Source organism: Poecilia mexicana, unplaced genomic scaffold (assembly GCF_051168715.1).
Source record: "Poecilia mexicana isolate PSO_F unplaced genomic scaffold, ASM5116871v1 scaffold_14, whole genome shotgun sequence".
NCBI lineage: Eukaryota > Metazoa > Chordata > Actinopteri > Cyprinodontiformes > Poeciliidae > Poecilia > Poecilia mexicana.
Genome location: NW_028263383.1, coordinates 24,550,401 through 24,568,306, shown reverse-complemented (window position 1 = coordinate 24,568,306; position 17,906 = coordinate 24,550,401). Strand labels below are relative to the sequence as shown.

At 36.7% G+C, this 17,906-nt stretch overlaps 1 protein-coding gene across 2 annotated transcripts in view; it reads right to left on the bottom strand.

Annotated features, from left to right (window-relative positions):
• Window positions 1–17,906, bottom strand: part of st6gal1 (ST6 beta-galactosamide alpha-2,6-sialyltranferase 1) — a 36,857-nt gene that overhangs the window by 6,805 nt on the left and 12,146 nt on the right. Inside the window, exons 1-5 of one of the 2 annotated variants that reach the window (XM_088012409.1) lie at window positions 7,381–7,568; window positions 5,501–5,707; window positions 4,921–5,289; window positions 4,571–4,838; window positions 3,011–3,108 (exon numbers count right to left, since the gene is read on the bottom strand). In XM_088012409.1, coding sequence (XP_087868535.1) covers window positions 3,011–3,108; window positions 4,571–4,838; window positions 4,921–5,289; window positions 5,501–5,692 — 927 coding nt within the window. In that variant the 5' untranslated portion in view covers window positions 5,693–5,707; window positions 7,381–7,568. Of the gene's footprint in view, window positions 1–3,010; window positions 3,109–4,570; window positions 4,839–4,920; window positions 5,290–5,500; window positions 5,708–7,380; window positions 7,569–17,906 lie in introns of those variants that run through there. The other variant, XM_014971184.2, reaches the window with a different exon arrangement.

Sequence of the window (17,906 nt, the reverse complement as noted above, 5' to 3'; positions counted from 1 at the left end):
GATATATATATATATATATATATATATATATATATATATATATATATATATATATATATATATATTATTTATTTTTTCTTTGTTCCTTTTTTACCCAGTAAGGAGTACAACATGCATTTTTCTTTTAAATAGCTTGCAATCTCTCTGGACTAACTTTTTTTTTTGGTTTATGCAAGTTTATTTTATGATTATTCAGTTTTTAAAGAAAGTTATTGGCGTAATTATCAAAATGTTCTTGTGGTTATTTTTGTTGTGCATTTACAATTTCTGTCCTTTCACAAAAAGTTAGCGTTTCTCGATTGATTTTTTACCCATAAAGCACATGGGCAAAAACCATGAGTGAAACGGTCACTGGGACTGACTAGTATATATTCCATTGAGGGAATGTAACTATAATATGTTAATTTATCATATGTTAACATAAAGGCTCGTTTTGAAGTATAAGTTGCTACTTACAGGCATCGCTTCTGGAATGCAGAGTTCATAACAGACACGTGTTCATCTGCTCACATAGCAATGTGCCATGCAAAACAAAACAAAACATCCACAGTTTACAGGACACACTTCCTGGCTAAAGAGCCCCCTGGTGGTTGAAGAAAAATCCACATATAAACCGGAAAATCCAATAAATGAAAAAAAAAATCTGAATGCTTTCTGGTATAGATCCTTTTCACATGACGTCACACAACTTCCGTTTTGGCTCGAAGCTGTGTATCCTTAGTTCCGGTGTACATAGTAAGTAATGATAAAGTTGTTTATTTCATATATATATATATATATATATATATATATATATATATATATATATATATATATATATATATATATATCTGACAGCATATGTTGATCAGACAGAACACCGGAGCATGGAGTTTACACAGTCTCTAAAACATTTATCTAAAATAAGATTTGAAGATAGATCACGATTTGCAAACCAATTTTCTCTGACAACAAAATCTAAATTAGACAAAGGCTAGAAATTCTTCACCGAACAAAACCTGTTTTACTATGAAGGTAGGTATTTTTGTTTTGCGTAACCGTTAGCTTAGCATTAGTGAATTTTGTTAGCTAGCTAACTACGTGACATAACTGTTCCTTAACCAGAACTTTTTACTGTTTTTGAACTATAACGTTTTAGGCTCTAATCTTGATCAGGTTCTTAAATTATAGACTGGAGTTGCCACTCATCCCATAAAATAGGGGTTTGTTTGTTATAAGCAGAGATGTCCGGTGCCGCCGCTGCTTTGTAATGCCTTCCTCTAATCGGACCACTTTTTCCGGTAACGAATAATCTAACGAGCTCGTATTTCAAATCCAGTAATCAGATTAAAGTTATTTATCCAAATCACTGCACATTAATATTTTCTTTTGTATTTATTTTTATTCCTTCTGTGCGTCTTTGGGAGAGACTCTGTGACAGTTAGCAGCTACAGAAACATGAACAGTGCATGGAGATGCGCATTTTGTTGCTGGAAAAACACAAATGTCGTCAAGCCCAACTGTTATTTGTGGCTTTTGTCTTGTTTTTACTAAACTCAAAAAATAATGATTCACCGGTCGCGTTTTTTGGGGGACTTGTGTTTGAACGTAAAGTTGCTCATTTGAGCTTGGAAATGAGCAGAGATACATAATCAGCCCCAGAATATTTAAAATACTATTCTAAACAATGTTGTTGGAAGCTGTCCTTTATTTTCCATTAATACAGAAAATGAACCTCTAAACGTTACATCACTGACAGGCGGCGGTGTATATGTTTCCTAACTGTGGCTAAAGCTGCTGCTAGCTGGTTTACTCATGATCGGAGGCTGGTTGGAGAATGGTAAATTGACAATGACTAATAACGGTTATCTAACACGTAAACACTGTTTTATAAAATACAGAAAGTGAACCTCTAAACGTTACATCACTGACAGAGAGTATATTTTTTCCTAAATGTGGCTAAAGCTGCTGCTAGGTGGTTTACTCTCCGATCGGAGGCTGTTTATTTTATACACAGTTAGAGAATGGTGAATTTACAATGATTAATAACAGCTATCTAACACTTAAATGCTGTTATTATTAAACTTACCTTAAGTTTAATAATCTTAAATTACCTTAAGTTCTCATAATCCTTAAGATTATGAGAATGTGGGAATTTTTCAGCTTGGTTCCCAAGGCAAAATCACACCGGAAGTAAAGATACCCAGGTTTGAGTTATGGCGGCCATTGTCTGACGTCACTGTGAAAAGGGTCTATTGTTCAGGGGGCCGGACCAAATGTGGAGGCGGGACGGATCCGGCCTGCGGGCCGTAGTTTGGGGACCCCTGTCCTATATGAACCAGTTAGATTTGTGAGTTGTGATATTATCTGACATCTTCTGTGACTAACATACAGAAAGAGGAACAATTAGGGCAATACTTTTGTTTTTGGAGATAAAGTTTTAGGAAAATAGGGATTTTATTACTTCTTTTTTCAGGTAATTGTATGGCTGTGACTTTATGCCAGAGCATTAATATTTCCACAAACAAATACTTCTCTTGAAAAACAACCATTTGTAATACAATTCTTTAGGGCACCAATCATATAAAGAAATGTGATCTGTTTAACTAAATTGCACACATATTTTCACATGTATTGATACTCAAGAAGTGCATAAAATAGTAAACTTAACAATCCAGACACTTTTGGGGTGTTTTAAATGTCAGTTGGAATTTATTATGACAATGACAACTCTAAATTATTTTAAGAAATTTATCTCGATAAATTAATCAATCAATTAAGGTGGAGTCTTTTACAGCTTTACCTTGAATCATGACTCAATGTGGGCAACAAAAATTATTTGCATTCACTCTGCATCTAATCTGAAACTGAAGATACAAAGGTTGAAACATATCTGCATAAATATTTTGGCTATGACCAGTTTTTTCTCTGAGTGTGGATACATTCAGCTGCAGATGTACCATGACTGAAAGTAATGAAGTGGTAAACATGGGCACATCTTCCGTGTACTGGCCACCATTTGGAGGTTTACCTGTGAGTTAATGAGACGGACAGTTGTTTTGGAGCCAACATCTTTCTCAAAGCCACTGGTTGGAGCGGCGTTGAACCGTAGCACCGCGTCATGAGTGTCTGGGGTTTAATCAAAACACACAGTTTCAGAGGAAGCAAACTTCAGGAGTTACTGATGCAACACATTCATTATGTGTTCAGAAATAGCAAAAACAGGAACCACGATGTGGTTTCATGTCACACAATGTCTTGTGATTCTTCAGAAAGAGTCAACATGTAACCATTTTGTCTGAACAAACATATTTATGCAGCTGGTTTGGATTTCACAGCTGCAGGTTCATGATTTCACACACAAGCAATGTTTTAACATTAAATATGCAACCTGTTAAGTTTGGAGGCAGATAACATTTATAATTCTGTTAACATGTTAACAGAATTATAAAGGCAGCTTTTAGCTTGGACCAAAAGGTTTTCCCATCAACATAGACTGGAGTGAAGGTCATTAAAGTTGGGGTTATAATGATAAATTTGAGTTGTTTTTAATAGCTGGAATTACTGTTTAGCTGCGTTGGGTATGGGTGCACACATTTAAAAATGCAGGGAAATATATAATATACAATTTATATTTTTAAGCAAGTTGTCCATACGGATTAATAAAGTTTTCACAATCATGTGAATCAACTAGTTTCAGTCGATCTTGATCATGTATGCTCTGGAAAAGGGATTTTTTTCTCTGGGAAAGTTGATTTTAATGGGCGGTATTTTCCAAACAGAGTGATGTTTTGTAACACAATCAACTATGTTACCTGCAGTAATGAAAATGCTGTAAATATCAAAAACAGCTTAAAAGACATTTGACTTTGCATCATAGCCATATCCAGCGCCTTGAAATTGGCCTCCGTCTCTTTCAGAACCTCCTGCCCTTTCAGACTCTTTCAATTCAATAATACTTTATTAATAGAATTTAAATGTTGTTGCAACTCCATAAAGATTCTTCAGTGTTATTGCAGATGAAATTCAAGGATTCTTAAAACATGCATGAAAGAATGAAAGGAACACTTTTGATGAGAGAATAATATAATATATACCTTAAAGTAGGTTTAGCATAACAGTCCCATTCTAAAGTCACTTTAATGAAAACTGCAACGATGGTGATCATATAGTTTCTAGTTCAGAATCAATCCTTGGTGGTCTCTGAGTTGCTCAGCAACACAAACTTTGTTCATCTGAGCGGAACTGTTTTGGTAGGTGAATTGAACTTTGACACAACGGTTCATCAAACAAGACAAAAACTCAAAACATGCTTCAAAAATCCCAACAGAGACCAACTGGAAACCATGTCAATGTATACACTGGATATAATGTAGACATTTTTCTCAGTAGGTTTTATAGGTCTGAATATTCAAGCCTTAGAAAATGGACCAGAACTCTACTCAGTGTAATTTTTTGACTCAATAGTTTTAAATGCACTGGGTTCATTCTTCTTTCACCAGTGGAACACCTGGTTCAGCTGCTGCCTAGACATGTCGATAATCCTGATTTCAGGTTAGAATTTTCATTTTGTTACAATGAGACAGCTCACCAATTTCCTTGCCTAGTCCCGAGTTGCGGAGTGACCCTGCAGACGACACCACTGCACAGCTTTTGTATGGCCCGAGGTCAGAGGTCAGCTGTTGTGGCGGTAGCAGCAGGGGAGCCCAGGCCAATGCAGAGAAAGGCTGATGATCAGAAGTCAAAGTGGTGACCTCTACCTTCTCCTTGAGCTGGCAGAGCAGCTCCCTGCCACTCAGTTTCAGCCGGTTGGAGGTGCCACCAGGTCCAGACACCTTTACGCCGTATTTATTCATCGCCTGGTAGAACGTCCACGAATTATTGCAAGCAATCGCAAAGAAATAAGTTCATCTGATGAGTGAAGAGGCAGCATTAACTCACCTGATAGTTCTGCACCACCTTCTTCAGCCTGTTTCCCAGCATGCTGCTGGACATCTCATCATTCCACACATCTCCTAAAATCCCTTTAGACCCGAAGAACTCAGAGTCGCCCGATTTGCCGCTTAGCTCTCCTTTACGTCGGCCTACAAATAGAGTCTCTAGTGCCCGTGTGAAAGGGCCTGGCAGCAGGTGAGAAAAAAAGCCTGAGGACTCTTTTGCTTTTGTTGCTCGTTTCGGTGGAGACTCCCAGTCCTCGTTGGTGTGGTTGGGTGAAGACAAGACGGGGATTGGGCGGTGAGGGTCACCTGCAATTATACCCGGGTGCTTCTGAGGGTCTGCGTAGATTGATTTTGCTCCCCCTCGCAGCACCTGAGCAGGTCACAGTAATGAGGACATACTTCAAGCTTGTTTCTTTATTATTCAGAGGAAATAAAGGTAGTTTATCCAATAATATCCCATTATTTGTAAGTTTTTTGTCCGAGTTTTTATTAGTTTGTCCTGAATCAGTACAGCACACATGCTGTACTGACATGGGGACATGGAGCTTTAATATCGGCGAGAATGAAGAATGGCAACAAACCTTGATGACTGAGTGTGTACGAGGCTGAGCCCTGGTACGTGCCCTCACACCAAAGATGGCGTCTGTGACAGGCACACTGTTTTCAGCACACAGGGCATAAAGAAGAGCCATGGAGATGCAGAAGAAGGTCATGCAGATGGCTCCACGGCGAGCGCGACGCCTCAGACGCCACAGCAGGCTGACCCTGTCCATCGCTGCTCCGGGAATCTAAACAACAAATATCGCATAACAGAAAGTAAATTGCATGAAGACAAACTACATTTTTTTTGTAGGAGAATTTTTCATAAAAGATATGCCCATAAAAACAACAAAGAAATCTCTTTTACATCACATTTGAATAACATCAACACCAACTGACAACATCTCTTGTTTCAGGTAATTTTTTCCCAATTCCAATTGTGCTAGAAATTGGTTAAAAAGACTTTAGAGACTTCAAAAACAAAATTGAACCATTACATAAATAAAATGAATCTTGCAGTTTTGAATAACCATTAAAAATTGCAAATTGTGGCACAGGAGCTAGCTCAGTGTTTCTCAACCCTGGTCCTCACCGCCCCCCGTCCTGCATGTTTTAGGTATTTCCCTTCTGCCACACACCTGAATTGTATCTCTGGGTGATTAACAGGCTTCTGCAGCACTTGATGGTCATGTATTCATTTGAATCAGCTGTTCTGGAATAGAGGCACATCTAAAACATGCAGAGCAGGGGGGCGGAGAGGACCAGGGTTGAGAAACACTGAGCTAGCTGATGGGTGGGGAGAAGGCGGCACAGGGAAGCTAAGAAGATATACTGGGGAAGACAAAGGGGAGGAAACACCACGGAGCTGAAAATACTTCTAATACTAAAGAAACACTAAGACTAAAGAAAACCTGATAAGCTGCAAGAGAAAAAGACCTGAGTGAAAAAATAAACAGAAACAAGGCTAATCTAACAATAAGAACTAAGGAACGTAGAACTAGAGTATCTAGAAGGACTAAACAAAGAAATAACCTAACTAGAATCACTAAAGATTGACATAGAATCAGTCAAAGTACTAACTAAACCTAAAGTGACAAAATAAGAAAACTAGAAATACTATGGGGGGAGCTAGAAGGACTTAAGAAATAACCCAACTAGGATGCTGAAGGAAGATGGGCATGAAGCAGACATAACAATAACCAGATAAGAAATGCTTAAACCACTATGGGGGAAGCTACAAGGACCGACTAAGAAATAACTTAACTGGAACCACTAAAGGAAGGTATACATAGACTGAGACATATAAGAATAACAGAACCTAGAGTAACTAAAAAACAAACACTATGAAGGACTGGAAATGAGGAAAGCAATAACAAGACAAGACAATTCTAACCACAATAAATAACCTCAAATAATAAAACTAAAATGACCATGAAGGGCTCACCTACAGTCAACTAAGACATGCTGCTAAAAAGATGAAAAGCAAAACCAATCCCAAAAACACAGAGTCCTGACAGTCCCAACTAATTTTTCCTTTTTGTTTTGCTTGAAGATTTATTGCACAATGAGAAAACTGGTTTAAAATTAAAAAAATGAAGCCCATTTGAAAATGAAAACTTCAATTAACGTCTATGAAACCTAAGAAATCCAGAAGCAGACATAAATTTTAAAGCTGAAATGGAAAAGATAAAACTTTCCAAATGCCTTAAAGCTAAAGAATATTTTAAAAGCGACTCATTTGAGTGTTAAATGGAACTAATCTTATTTTTAATACACAAAGCATAAGTCTGACGTGCAAAAAATGTAAGTATGCAAAGCAAGGTTTTATTTTCAGTAATTAACACATCAATAAAATCAGTTAACACTGCAGAAATGTCCAACAGCATATTTAACTGTATCACTAAAAGCTACTTTTACCCACCTTGCTGTCAAGACAGAGCCATCAGTGGTAGAATGATCATCGGACAGTAAATACAGACACTGATAAACTGCCTTCTTTCTGCTCAGTTTCAGTTCGGCGGCCCTCCTGAGGTGATCTTCATGGTTTATTCACACTTGAGTAATCTTCAGCTGCTGTTGTATTGTAGTGACGGAATGCTAACCAACAGTTTCAACATGGCTGACCACAATAACAGTCTGCTTAATTCTGTTTCCCACCTGTCAGTCTATTGAAAACAAATTAACAGCAATGGCTTTTTAGATAACATCTTAATGCATTATGAATCAATGCTCCAAGGTACAAAGCAAACAGAAAAAAAATACACTCAGTAACGTACTGACGAACAGTGTGAACAGCTTAACATATACAACTCTGCTGTCCGAAATTCAAGAAATTAATATTTTGCCAAAATAATTAACAGTAACAAAAACAATAAAGTTTTGTTTTCCACCATTGATAATCTGATTAATCCTAAATTTACTGACTATTCACAGACTACAACTGACTCTCTTTGTGAACAGTTTGCAAATCACTTCAGAGGAAAAATCGAGTGAATTAGCACTAGCATTTTATCTGAGCAAAATACTGGTTTTAAATCTACTGAATGTTTTTTTTACCTCTGGAAACACTGGGCAATTTTGCTGTGGTTGATGCAAGAGATGCTCAGGAAAGTTTTCTCTCAAATCAAACCAACCACCTGCGTCTTGGACCCAATTCCCTCATTACTTTGTCATTCATTTTATATTTGTTTTCAGTATGAAATTTTTAAGTATTGTAAATTGCTCTCTTCAGATGGGTGTCTTCACCATGTCCTTTACAATGTCAGTGGTAAAGCCCCTTCTGAAGAAGAGTAATCTGGATTGTAGTGATTTTAATAATTACAAACCTGTATCCAGCTTACCATTTTTAAGGAAAATTTTAGAAAAGCTTGTTTTTATCCAATTAATTTTTTTTTAAATGACACTGGCATCTTAGAAAAGTATCAATCTGGTTTTAGGATAAACCACAGTACAGAGACATCCTGGGTCTGAGTACCACCTTTGATAAAGTGGATCACCAAATTCTTTTAAACAGATTACAGCATATGGTGAAACATCTAGTGAGCTTTCAGAGTCTTTTGCCAACTGCCATAAAAAAGAAGTAGTGCTCAATGTTTGCGGAAGTAAAAGTGGACGCTAACGGTGGAGCATATATTACGATTTTGAAGTTGTTGTCCGACCGAAGCCTTCTGGTCTGCTCTGCATCCCCAGAACCAGAACCAAGCGAGGAGAAGCAGCATTCAGTTTCTATGCACCACATATTTGGAACAAACTTTCAGAAAACTGTAAAACAGCTGAAACACTGGGTGCCCCTTTAAATCTCAACTTAAAACCCACCTGTTTAGAGTTGTTTATGGCTAAGTTAGGGTTAGAGTGTGGGTTTTGATGTCTTCGATGTTTTTACTGTTTTTATCTTTAGTTTTTATCTATTTATTAATTTCTCTTTCTCACTGTATACGTTTTAATGATGTAAAGCCCCCCGGAAAAAGTCCTTGTCAAACGGTGTTTTTGACTAAAGTCCCAGAAGGTTAGAGCCCCAGTTAAACGACAGTTAAACGATATTTAACTGAAGTCCTAAAAGGGGTGCGGGTTTTCATGTTTTTATCTTTTTAAAAAAAATCTTTTTCAAAATGTCTCTCTCTTTCTCACTGTTTTTTTTTCAATGTCACATACTCTTTTTATTTTAATTATGTGAAGCACTTTGAAATGCCTTGCTGCTGAAATGTGCTATACAAATAAAATTTGATTGATTGATTGTATATTAACAACTTAATCCTTATTATAGTCCGCCATGGTTGTTGTTTTTCTTCCCACTTGCGTGTATCAGGGCGTAGAATAGGGACATTTGTTGAGTATCAATGATGTTAAGGTCTGATGAATATGACCTGGATGTTAAGTCACATTTGAATCAGATATGTGTCAGATATCTAAGGGGCCTGGGTCACTTTTGAAAAAAATCTGACCTATATTGTTCAGACTGTCATCAGATACAAGTCACATTAAAGGCAAAATAATAGGAATTGGGTCACTTCAAGCTGCTGTGTGAACTGACGCAAAACAGTGTCAGAATTTGTTTGATTTGAATTTGGCTCGTTTTTCACAAATTATGTCGCCATGGTTGCTCGAAATACCAACAAAAGTAATAGCATCCCTCATAGGATCAAGCCGCACATTTTGATATATGTATATTGTGGGGGTGCACACTGTGGTTTGGGCTGCATTAACGGTGAAAGGAAGGGGCATTTATTTTGAGGTGAAGGATAATAGGTCTCTTCCATGCATTCCTATGCAATGCTATGGCCCCAATACGTAAAGAATAGAATAGACTTTATTGATCCCCAAGGGGACATTGCTTATTTGTTGAAAGACACTCCATCTCAGGTAACAAATAAAACGTTTGTAAAATATATACATACCTATACTGTAAAAAAAAAGTCAGTAAATTTACGGTAAAAAAAATGGCAAAAGACCAACAGTTACTGACCGTCATATCTACAAACATTTAATTACTGTAGAAAATACATGCAATTATCATAACTCAATAAACATATGTCCTAAGTAATTTTGACAGTCATGAATGTAGAAAATACAGAAATATATTGTAAAAATATAATTGTAAAATTCATAGAAAAATATTGTAATATTAGCAGCAGTTAATTACCCTAAACTTAACACTAATCAGCCAAAATTACAAATTTTGCTGATATTTATATTTACATTGTAAAACCGTAAACGAGACTGCAAAAGGAATTTTTACAAAGAACAGAATGCTGGTGTGATATTTTGGTTTCTTTTTTAACAATGCCTTTAATACACCAAACTGAAATCTCAACAGTAGACCAGGCATCAATCTGGCAACCCACCGATTGCAAAGCAAACTCCTACAGCCAACGCCACCATCATTTATGAGAGTATTTGATTAAATGATGCATTTGAGATTAATTTTATGCCGACCACAGATGTCTTATATATTAAGAGAACTGTATGTTAGCCCCTCTTGCTTGGATGAAGCTGAAGTTGGTTTCCAATTGCTGCTTCCAATTTGGGAAATGGCTAAAGGGCAATTCCACCTAATTTTTCACTACCATCAGCATCTTTAATTTACTCTAGCTAAAACACTACAACACCTAGACTCTTCAAATCTGGACTAGATTATTCTCAACTCGTATCCGAATATTTAAAACCAAGTGTGGGATTTGTGAAACCTTTATCTGATTTGTGAAACTTCAATAAAGAACAATTCTAGTGTTATCCAAAATCATAAAAGTTGTGAAGTCGCCCTTCATTGAAGTTTCACAAATCCCACACTTGTGTAACCCAGTGTTAAAAACACAAGAAATCAATAGATGTTGATTTAATCTTATTCTACAACAAGATTAAAAAAAGTAATAAAGTAAAAAAAGGAATATGTTTGTAAATATGTTCATAAATATTGATATAAACAGTGCTAAAAATCTTTAAAACCTGTGAAATATCCCTTTAGTGATTGCTTTTAGTGACAGATTAAATAACCAATAACTGGCACAGTCTGATTTCACATCAGCCAATCAGGTTGATTGTCCCGCCCCTTTAACTGCAGCGCTGAGATTTAGCTCAGATTGCGTCTAACTCCCTTGAGAGCTGACGGTTGTCCCGTACATAGACATAATATAAGGATAGACGCCTCATGCCCCGCTGTCGCCTATTGTCGCTGACGAGATTTAGGGCGGCCATCTTGGAGCGGTATACCACTCCACTCGGTCCTATGTGTTTAACAGGCACAGTGACGGATCAGCGCATTTAATCGATCATAACACGCTTTTTTGTTACTGGAAACCATATTCAAACATCTATCAAAGCAACATTTATAAACAATTGTATTATTTAAGTATGTTATTTAAGTATTTAAATATGCTTAGTGGCTAAAATAATAGAATAGGAATGGAATATTCTGATATTGATGTATAAAGAGCATATTACGAAGCACACAGCCGTTCATAATTTATTTAATAAATTATTTAGTAATATCAATACATATTTAAATAACTATACAACACAAATAAAGATTCATAATGGCACAAATAAATAATTTATATATATATATATGTTTATGTATATATATATGTTTATGTATATATGTTTATATATATATGTTTTTATATATATATATATATATATATATATGTTTATGTATATATGTTTATATATATATGTTTATATATATATGTATATATATGTATATATATATATATATATATAGGCAGTTCTAGGCACAGCCAAGATACTGCGCAGAACCCTCAAGCTCCCAGGCCTCTGGTAGAGGACCCGAGCTCAGAGGATGAAAGAGACCACCCACGGAGGGTGAGAGGGGAATTTTATATATATATATATATATATATATATATATATATATATATATATATATATATATATATAGGGTGAGAGGGGAATTTTATATATATATATATTTTTTTTTTTTTTTTTTTTTTTGCCGACTTCTAGCTTCAGAGATTCAGCAGCTGAGATTAAGTCCAAAATCCGATGTGAGATTCATCCGTGCTGCAGTGAATCCGTCTCTCTTTATAGATTTCTCCCTCTTCTTCCTCACATCGTGTCTTTATGAAACTTTCAAAACAAAAACGGAAGATTTGGGATGTATCTTACTAGTGAAAGAATTACATATAAATAATAGTCTTTACCACCTGTGTAAACTTTGCTGGTGAATGTTATAACACATAAGTTTTATAATGTGTGTTATATTGTTTCATTTCTAATGCTCTTGTGTCATATAATCTAAGTCAATGTTGGAGAATAATTAATATTTTTAGATGTACAGAATCTCAGTTAGCCTTCATAGCGGGGCTGAACCCGTATTACACCAAGCACTGTAGCTAATATTAGCTGGTATCTCGCCGGTGGACATAAATACAGTAAAGTAATATTCTAATATATAATATAATCACAATATATACACAATAATATGTCCATCTTACTTGTGAAATGCTGTCTGTGGAGCCCTCACATCAATAATCCATAGATCCGAACAATAATATCCCTCAGAGCTGAGGCATCGTCTATTGTTTTGATTGAGGAAAGTAGGAGTTTATACCGCTCTAAGATGGCCGCCGTATTTCCTGCGCCGGAGCAGCCAATGCGGCGTCTACCCTTATATTATGTCTATGGTCCCGTAAACTGCCTAGAAGATTACGTTAAATTCTTTGAAGAATCCTGGAAATTGGTAAGACAATGTTAAATTATTATCGCAGAATTCATTATTCAAAATAGTGAATCTGTTTTTTGTTTTTTTTAAATTAGATCTCCAAAAGCGCTGTTCTAACATCTAACCTCCGAAAAAATCCCTGGTTGTATAGCATTGAAGCATCGGTGAGTAATTGCACGCGCTCAGTCATTGGCCAGTAAATTCGCTAAAAAATGGCTAAAATACCTAATAACTGTTCAAATTTAATAAAAAATTTAATTGTATTGTAAACTTTATATCATTATTATTGTGTATGTTGTATTTGTCCTATGTAAATTTACTTCTTTTCCCATTAGTACATGTTTTAATATTTCGACATTAATGTCATGGTGCTGTAATGCGGGTTTCTAATCCACATTTTGAATGTTAGATTTAGTGTTATAAATGTACTTTGGCATTTTTAGATTGAGATTTGAATTGTTGCTTTGTTGATATTAGCATCCTAAATTTTAAGATGCTTTACTTTGACCTTCTTCCAGGTCAGGTTTTTTTCTTATGGTGCACTTTTGAAATATTGTGCCAGAGACATCAAGATCACCCTTACAAAGAACTTGGATGGCGAGCCCCAGCCCAGAGGACCGAGTGAACTGGTAGACCGTAACCCGACTGGTCACCAGCCGTGAAACATAAAAAATATTTCACAGACGCATTGAAAAGACTAAACAAACCTTGAAAGAACATTTGACAGACATCCAAAAGACTGGGTTATTTTTTTTTTATTTAATTTTTTTTTAAAGCGCGCAATTTTTGTTTATTTGTACAATGTGGATCCCCAAATGTTGTTTATATTAAATTATACTTTTTTATATACATTGTGTGCTCTCCTCTGTTGTTCACACCTAGGCTCCCCCGAATTTAGAATCTCCTGATCAGGCCCAAATTCCTTATACTTTGGTAGTGTTGGTTTTAGTAAAGTAAATTAACTTAACTTTCCATCTACTATTAAAGGTATTTAAAGTAACCCTTCTTGTGGGTTACACTTGGTTTTAAATATTGTGCTATTAGTAGAGAATAGTCTAGAAAAATTTTTATTTTGTTATTGTGATAAATAGCAGGGTTTACAGTAAATGGAGACTGTTATTTGTCATGTAAACAAATAATTATCTAGTTTGTATTACTGCTTGATCCTTCAGCATCAGCAGCAAGATTCTTTTATGAACTCTGTTCCTGTAGTTGAGCGTGGCTCAGGATACTGTGGTGTCCTGAACTCAACAAAGTAAAGTCACAGTGCGCTAGCTAAGGCTGCTAACTAGCAGGTGCTAGCCCAGGGTGCTGAGAGCCCAGTAGGCCTGGTCCTTGTCAGGATGCGGCTACTGTCTTTGAATTCAAGTTTCTGCTATTTTTGCGCGTTCAGGAGGAGAAGGAGGAAACATCTCTGCATCACAGGTGAGTCCCTTTCACGGTTTTAACTGAAGTTAGCTAACTTTAACCAACTGATAAAGAAATGTGTAATTTCTGAGCCATGCTGTGTATGTACATGCACTGCAGCTAGATATTTTTTACTACATTTAATTTTCCCAGACGCAACACTTCCATTACGACTGCATAGATTATATTTCTGGTCTACTTTAGACTGCATGTGCTTAAAGTTATTTTTAATGGCAGAAGCAACTTTTTCAAGTTTGGTTCAGTAATTAATTTGAATTACTTTGAGTGTGAAATGTTCATGCATGCAAGTTAAATCTGTGAAGAACACCTTAGCTTTTGTTTCAATACTTTGGTAATACTTGGTTGGCATCAGAGCTAATATTTAATATTTTCCTTTGACCTCTTGACTCTCACCCCCAAAATACTTGCACTAAAGTCACTGGGTCCATGACAGTTGAAGGGTTTTCAGATAAAGAAATTTAAATATTAATATTTTACAGTTTTTCTCAGTTTGGGTCCATTTCTCAGAATAGAATTGAAATTCTTAAAACTACCTATTCAATCTTCAAATTACTGTGTCACTTCTGCACATCAAAAAATGAGTTTATCATTGCTTTTGCAAGCTTTGCTTTTGTAGATCATGCAATTGATTATCTGCACTTCTCTGCTTTTCCCCCGTTGTAATTTGCTTTAATTGTGTTGATCAAAATATGTTAAACGTGTCTGTGTTGAATTCTCAACTTCCAAAACAGCATAAGTTCATTGTGTAAGTCTTAACATGCATAAGTCTTAAAGTTGTCATAATGTCAATCATATTTTAATTAATTTATATTCGATTCTTTTCTAAAACTGTCCTGAATTGGTAAATTGCTCCCAAGCAGGGGCGCAACTACACATTATTCAGGTGGATGCAAAAACATAAATCGCCAACCCCCCCACCCCCCGAAAGAAGGTACGGAAGGGTTAAGGAGCGTAGAAAACATACGGTCGCTCTAGCCCCCACTCCACCCGGCCCAAGACGAAGACACGTGTTTACATGTGCGCGAGGTGAAGGAGCGTAAGGGCGCGGTGAAGTGTATGCGAAGGCATCATCGGCGCGGCACCCCTCCAGACGGGGTTTTGACGCCCCTTCTGGTGCAGCGCCCCTATGCGTGGCATGCGCTGCATAACCCACTTTTTGCGCCACTGCTCCCAAGTGAGTCCTGAGTTTCTCTAACAGGTCAATGTATGAACAATTAGCTCAACCAACGATCAACCAGTTTTCTGAAAACAGATTGAAGGTGCATCTTGTGAACCATCAGTTGGCAACAATATGGTCTATATAGCCAGAACACAACACAATGTTACATTTCTGAGAACTGATGAACTTAAACTTGCCCTACTTAAACACCCCTCAGCCTCTGCTTCCTTGCCAGATTATCGACAGCCACGAGCCAGTAGAGAGCCAGCGTTTCCTTCCAAGCCTTCAGTGTTTCTTTGACCCCCCCTTCTGACCACGGATTTACCCCTCCTGCCAAGCCCCTCACGGATCCCTTCTATTCTGGATTTCTGGACCCTGACCCAAGCTCTGCCTCACGACCACCGATTACTGCCTGCCCCTCAAAGCTAAGTTTGCTCTTTCTGACCTCCTGTGTATGACCTCTGCCTTATCATCGACAAAGTCCCTGGGTGTTGCGTTTTGGATCTCCTCGTGGAGATCTTCATTGCATCCACAGAAGCCTGTTCCACTGGTTTCCTGCAAACCCTTGTCGTCTGACCCTCTGTTCCTCTGCTCCACCCGTCCACTGCTCTACAGGTCAGTTAAGCCGAACATTTCTAAGATACCCCTCCTTTATCCGTGCATCACCAGCCTTCTCCCCTCTCTCCTCAGTGCTGTGTTTGATGACCTCTCCCTGAGCAGAAACCAGTATCTGAAAATAAACTTTTTTTTCCCTTTTGTACACTCCTGTGTGTGGTTGAATTTCCGGGTCCCCTCTGAGTGCCCTAACAAAAACTTATTATTTTAAGTCACTGATATGTTAATAGACAGAGTTCTGAGAGCTGAACTAAGGATTTTTCAAGCAAACAAATGTTATTTTTGCCGTTTCTACAAATTGTTTTGAGAAATGCGCTTACTGTTTTGTAAATGCCAACAATGACTTGAGAAATGCACCAAAAGTGACTGAGAAAAACTAACATAGCATAAATTGTCTCAGGTGTATCTATTTGTTTGCCTGTATGAAACGTGTACACGTTTACAGCTTTGTTTCTGCTAGCTTGCAGGAATTGTAACTTACATAAATGGTTGAAGACAACTTATTGGCCTTCATGAGACTCAGATAAATGGTGAGCATCTATTCCATAAATTGCCTAAAACAGTTATTTAACTTTTAAAGTCAATTTGTGTATTGAAAATTGGACGTAAGATTGTTTAACATGTTACAAGGGTTCGCTCTTGTTTGGGTACATACATTTGAAAAAAAAAGAAAAGGATTGCTGCTCCAAGACGGAGCTTTGTATAAATGGGTGGCGCGTTGCATGAGGAAGCATTGAAGCACTACCGAATGGTTGCCATGGAGATCTGAGGTTGTCGCAAACATGTTTTCATGAGGAAATGACTCCTCATGAACATGGAATTATAACAAGATATAAAGCTCAAATCTAAACAGTTGATGGTGATATACACACCAAATAAGGGATGTTCACTTTAATTTATCAACCCTTTGTTTTTGAATTTTCGGGGATTTTTTCTCTTCGACTTTCTGCATTGAGTTGTTGTTCTTGTGTCATCTATCCTGAATTACTGATCAAAAAGTAAAACATTGTAAAGAGAAAAATGTTTCTCTCAAAAGGAAGGATGGAGATAGACAATTCCCTGAAACAACAGGTCTTGTTTTTATTTATGTTTTTGTTTGTGTATTTTGTCTGGTTCCAGAGAGGATCACACCTGTCAACAACAAACAAAAGTTTAAGAACTACTGACTTTTCAGTCAGAAATGATCACACCTCCTGGTTGAAGTACCAGTCTCCATACGCAAGTCAACAAAGGTGAAACAAACATTTAAGCGAATGGTGCATTTATATGATGTTCATGTAGTGCATCTTTCTAACTTTTGCTTTCTTTGTTTTCCAGCAGAGAGGAAACATCTGATTGACAACATGTGAGTCTCAATTTCAACCTGTGACTGGGAAGACTCCAACCATCCTGAGCAAAGTCTGAACTCAGTGACTTTCAACCCAGAACAAGAATCGTTTTATCACCGGTTTTTCTTCTACAACAGGTTCTCTTATGTGGACACATGCTGTTTTTTAGTTTGTTTGTTTTGTTTTCCAGATCTCAGTAATACCGTGAGGAAACTGGACAGAAAATAGAATCGGTTCTTTTTTTAACTGAATTTTTAAAATAGAAATTGTTTCTTTAAGTGGATTACTCGTAATCTGTATTTTTGTTTAATTTGAATTAATTTTCTTTATAACTTTCTGTATAGATATGCTGACAAGTTGCACTTCATTGTGTGTTGCACTGTAATTTTTATGGTAAAATTCTGGTAAGAACAGTGACCAGTAATTTACCATAAAGTTTTTGGGTTTTTTTACAATAAAATGTCAATATGTCATACAGTCTGGCCGTGTTTTTCACTTGTGTAGATATTATGCCTCAGGCAGTATGACCGTATTTCCTACGGCAAAACAACATTTTAATTTTTTATTTAACCATATTTTAGGAAATACTTTTACCGTATGGTAAAATACCGGCAGTTCTGGTTGCCAGAATTTTACCGTATTCTTAAAAAACGGTAAAATACTGCACTTTAAAAATACGGTAAGTTTTGGTTGCCAGAATTTTACCGTATAAAGACGGTAAAATTCTGGCAACCACAGCT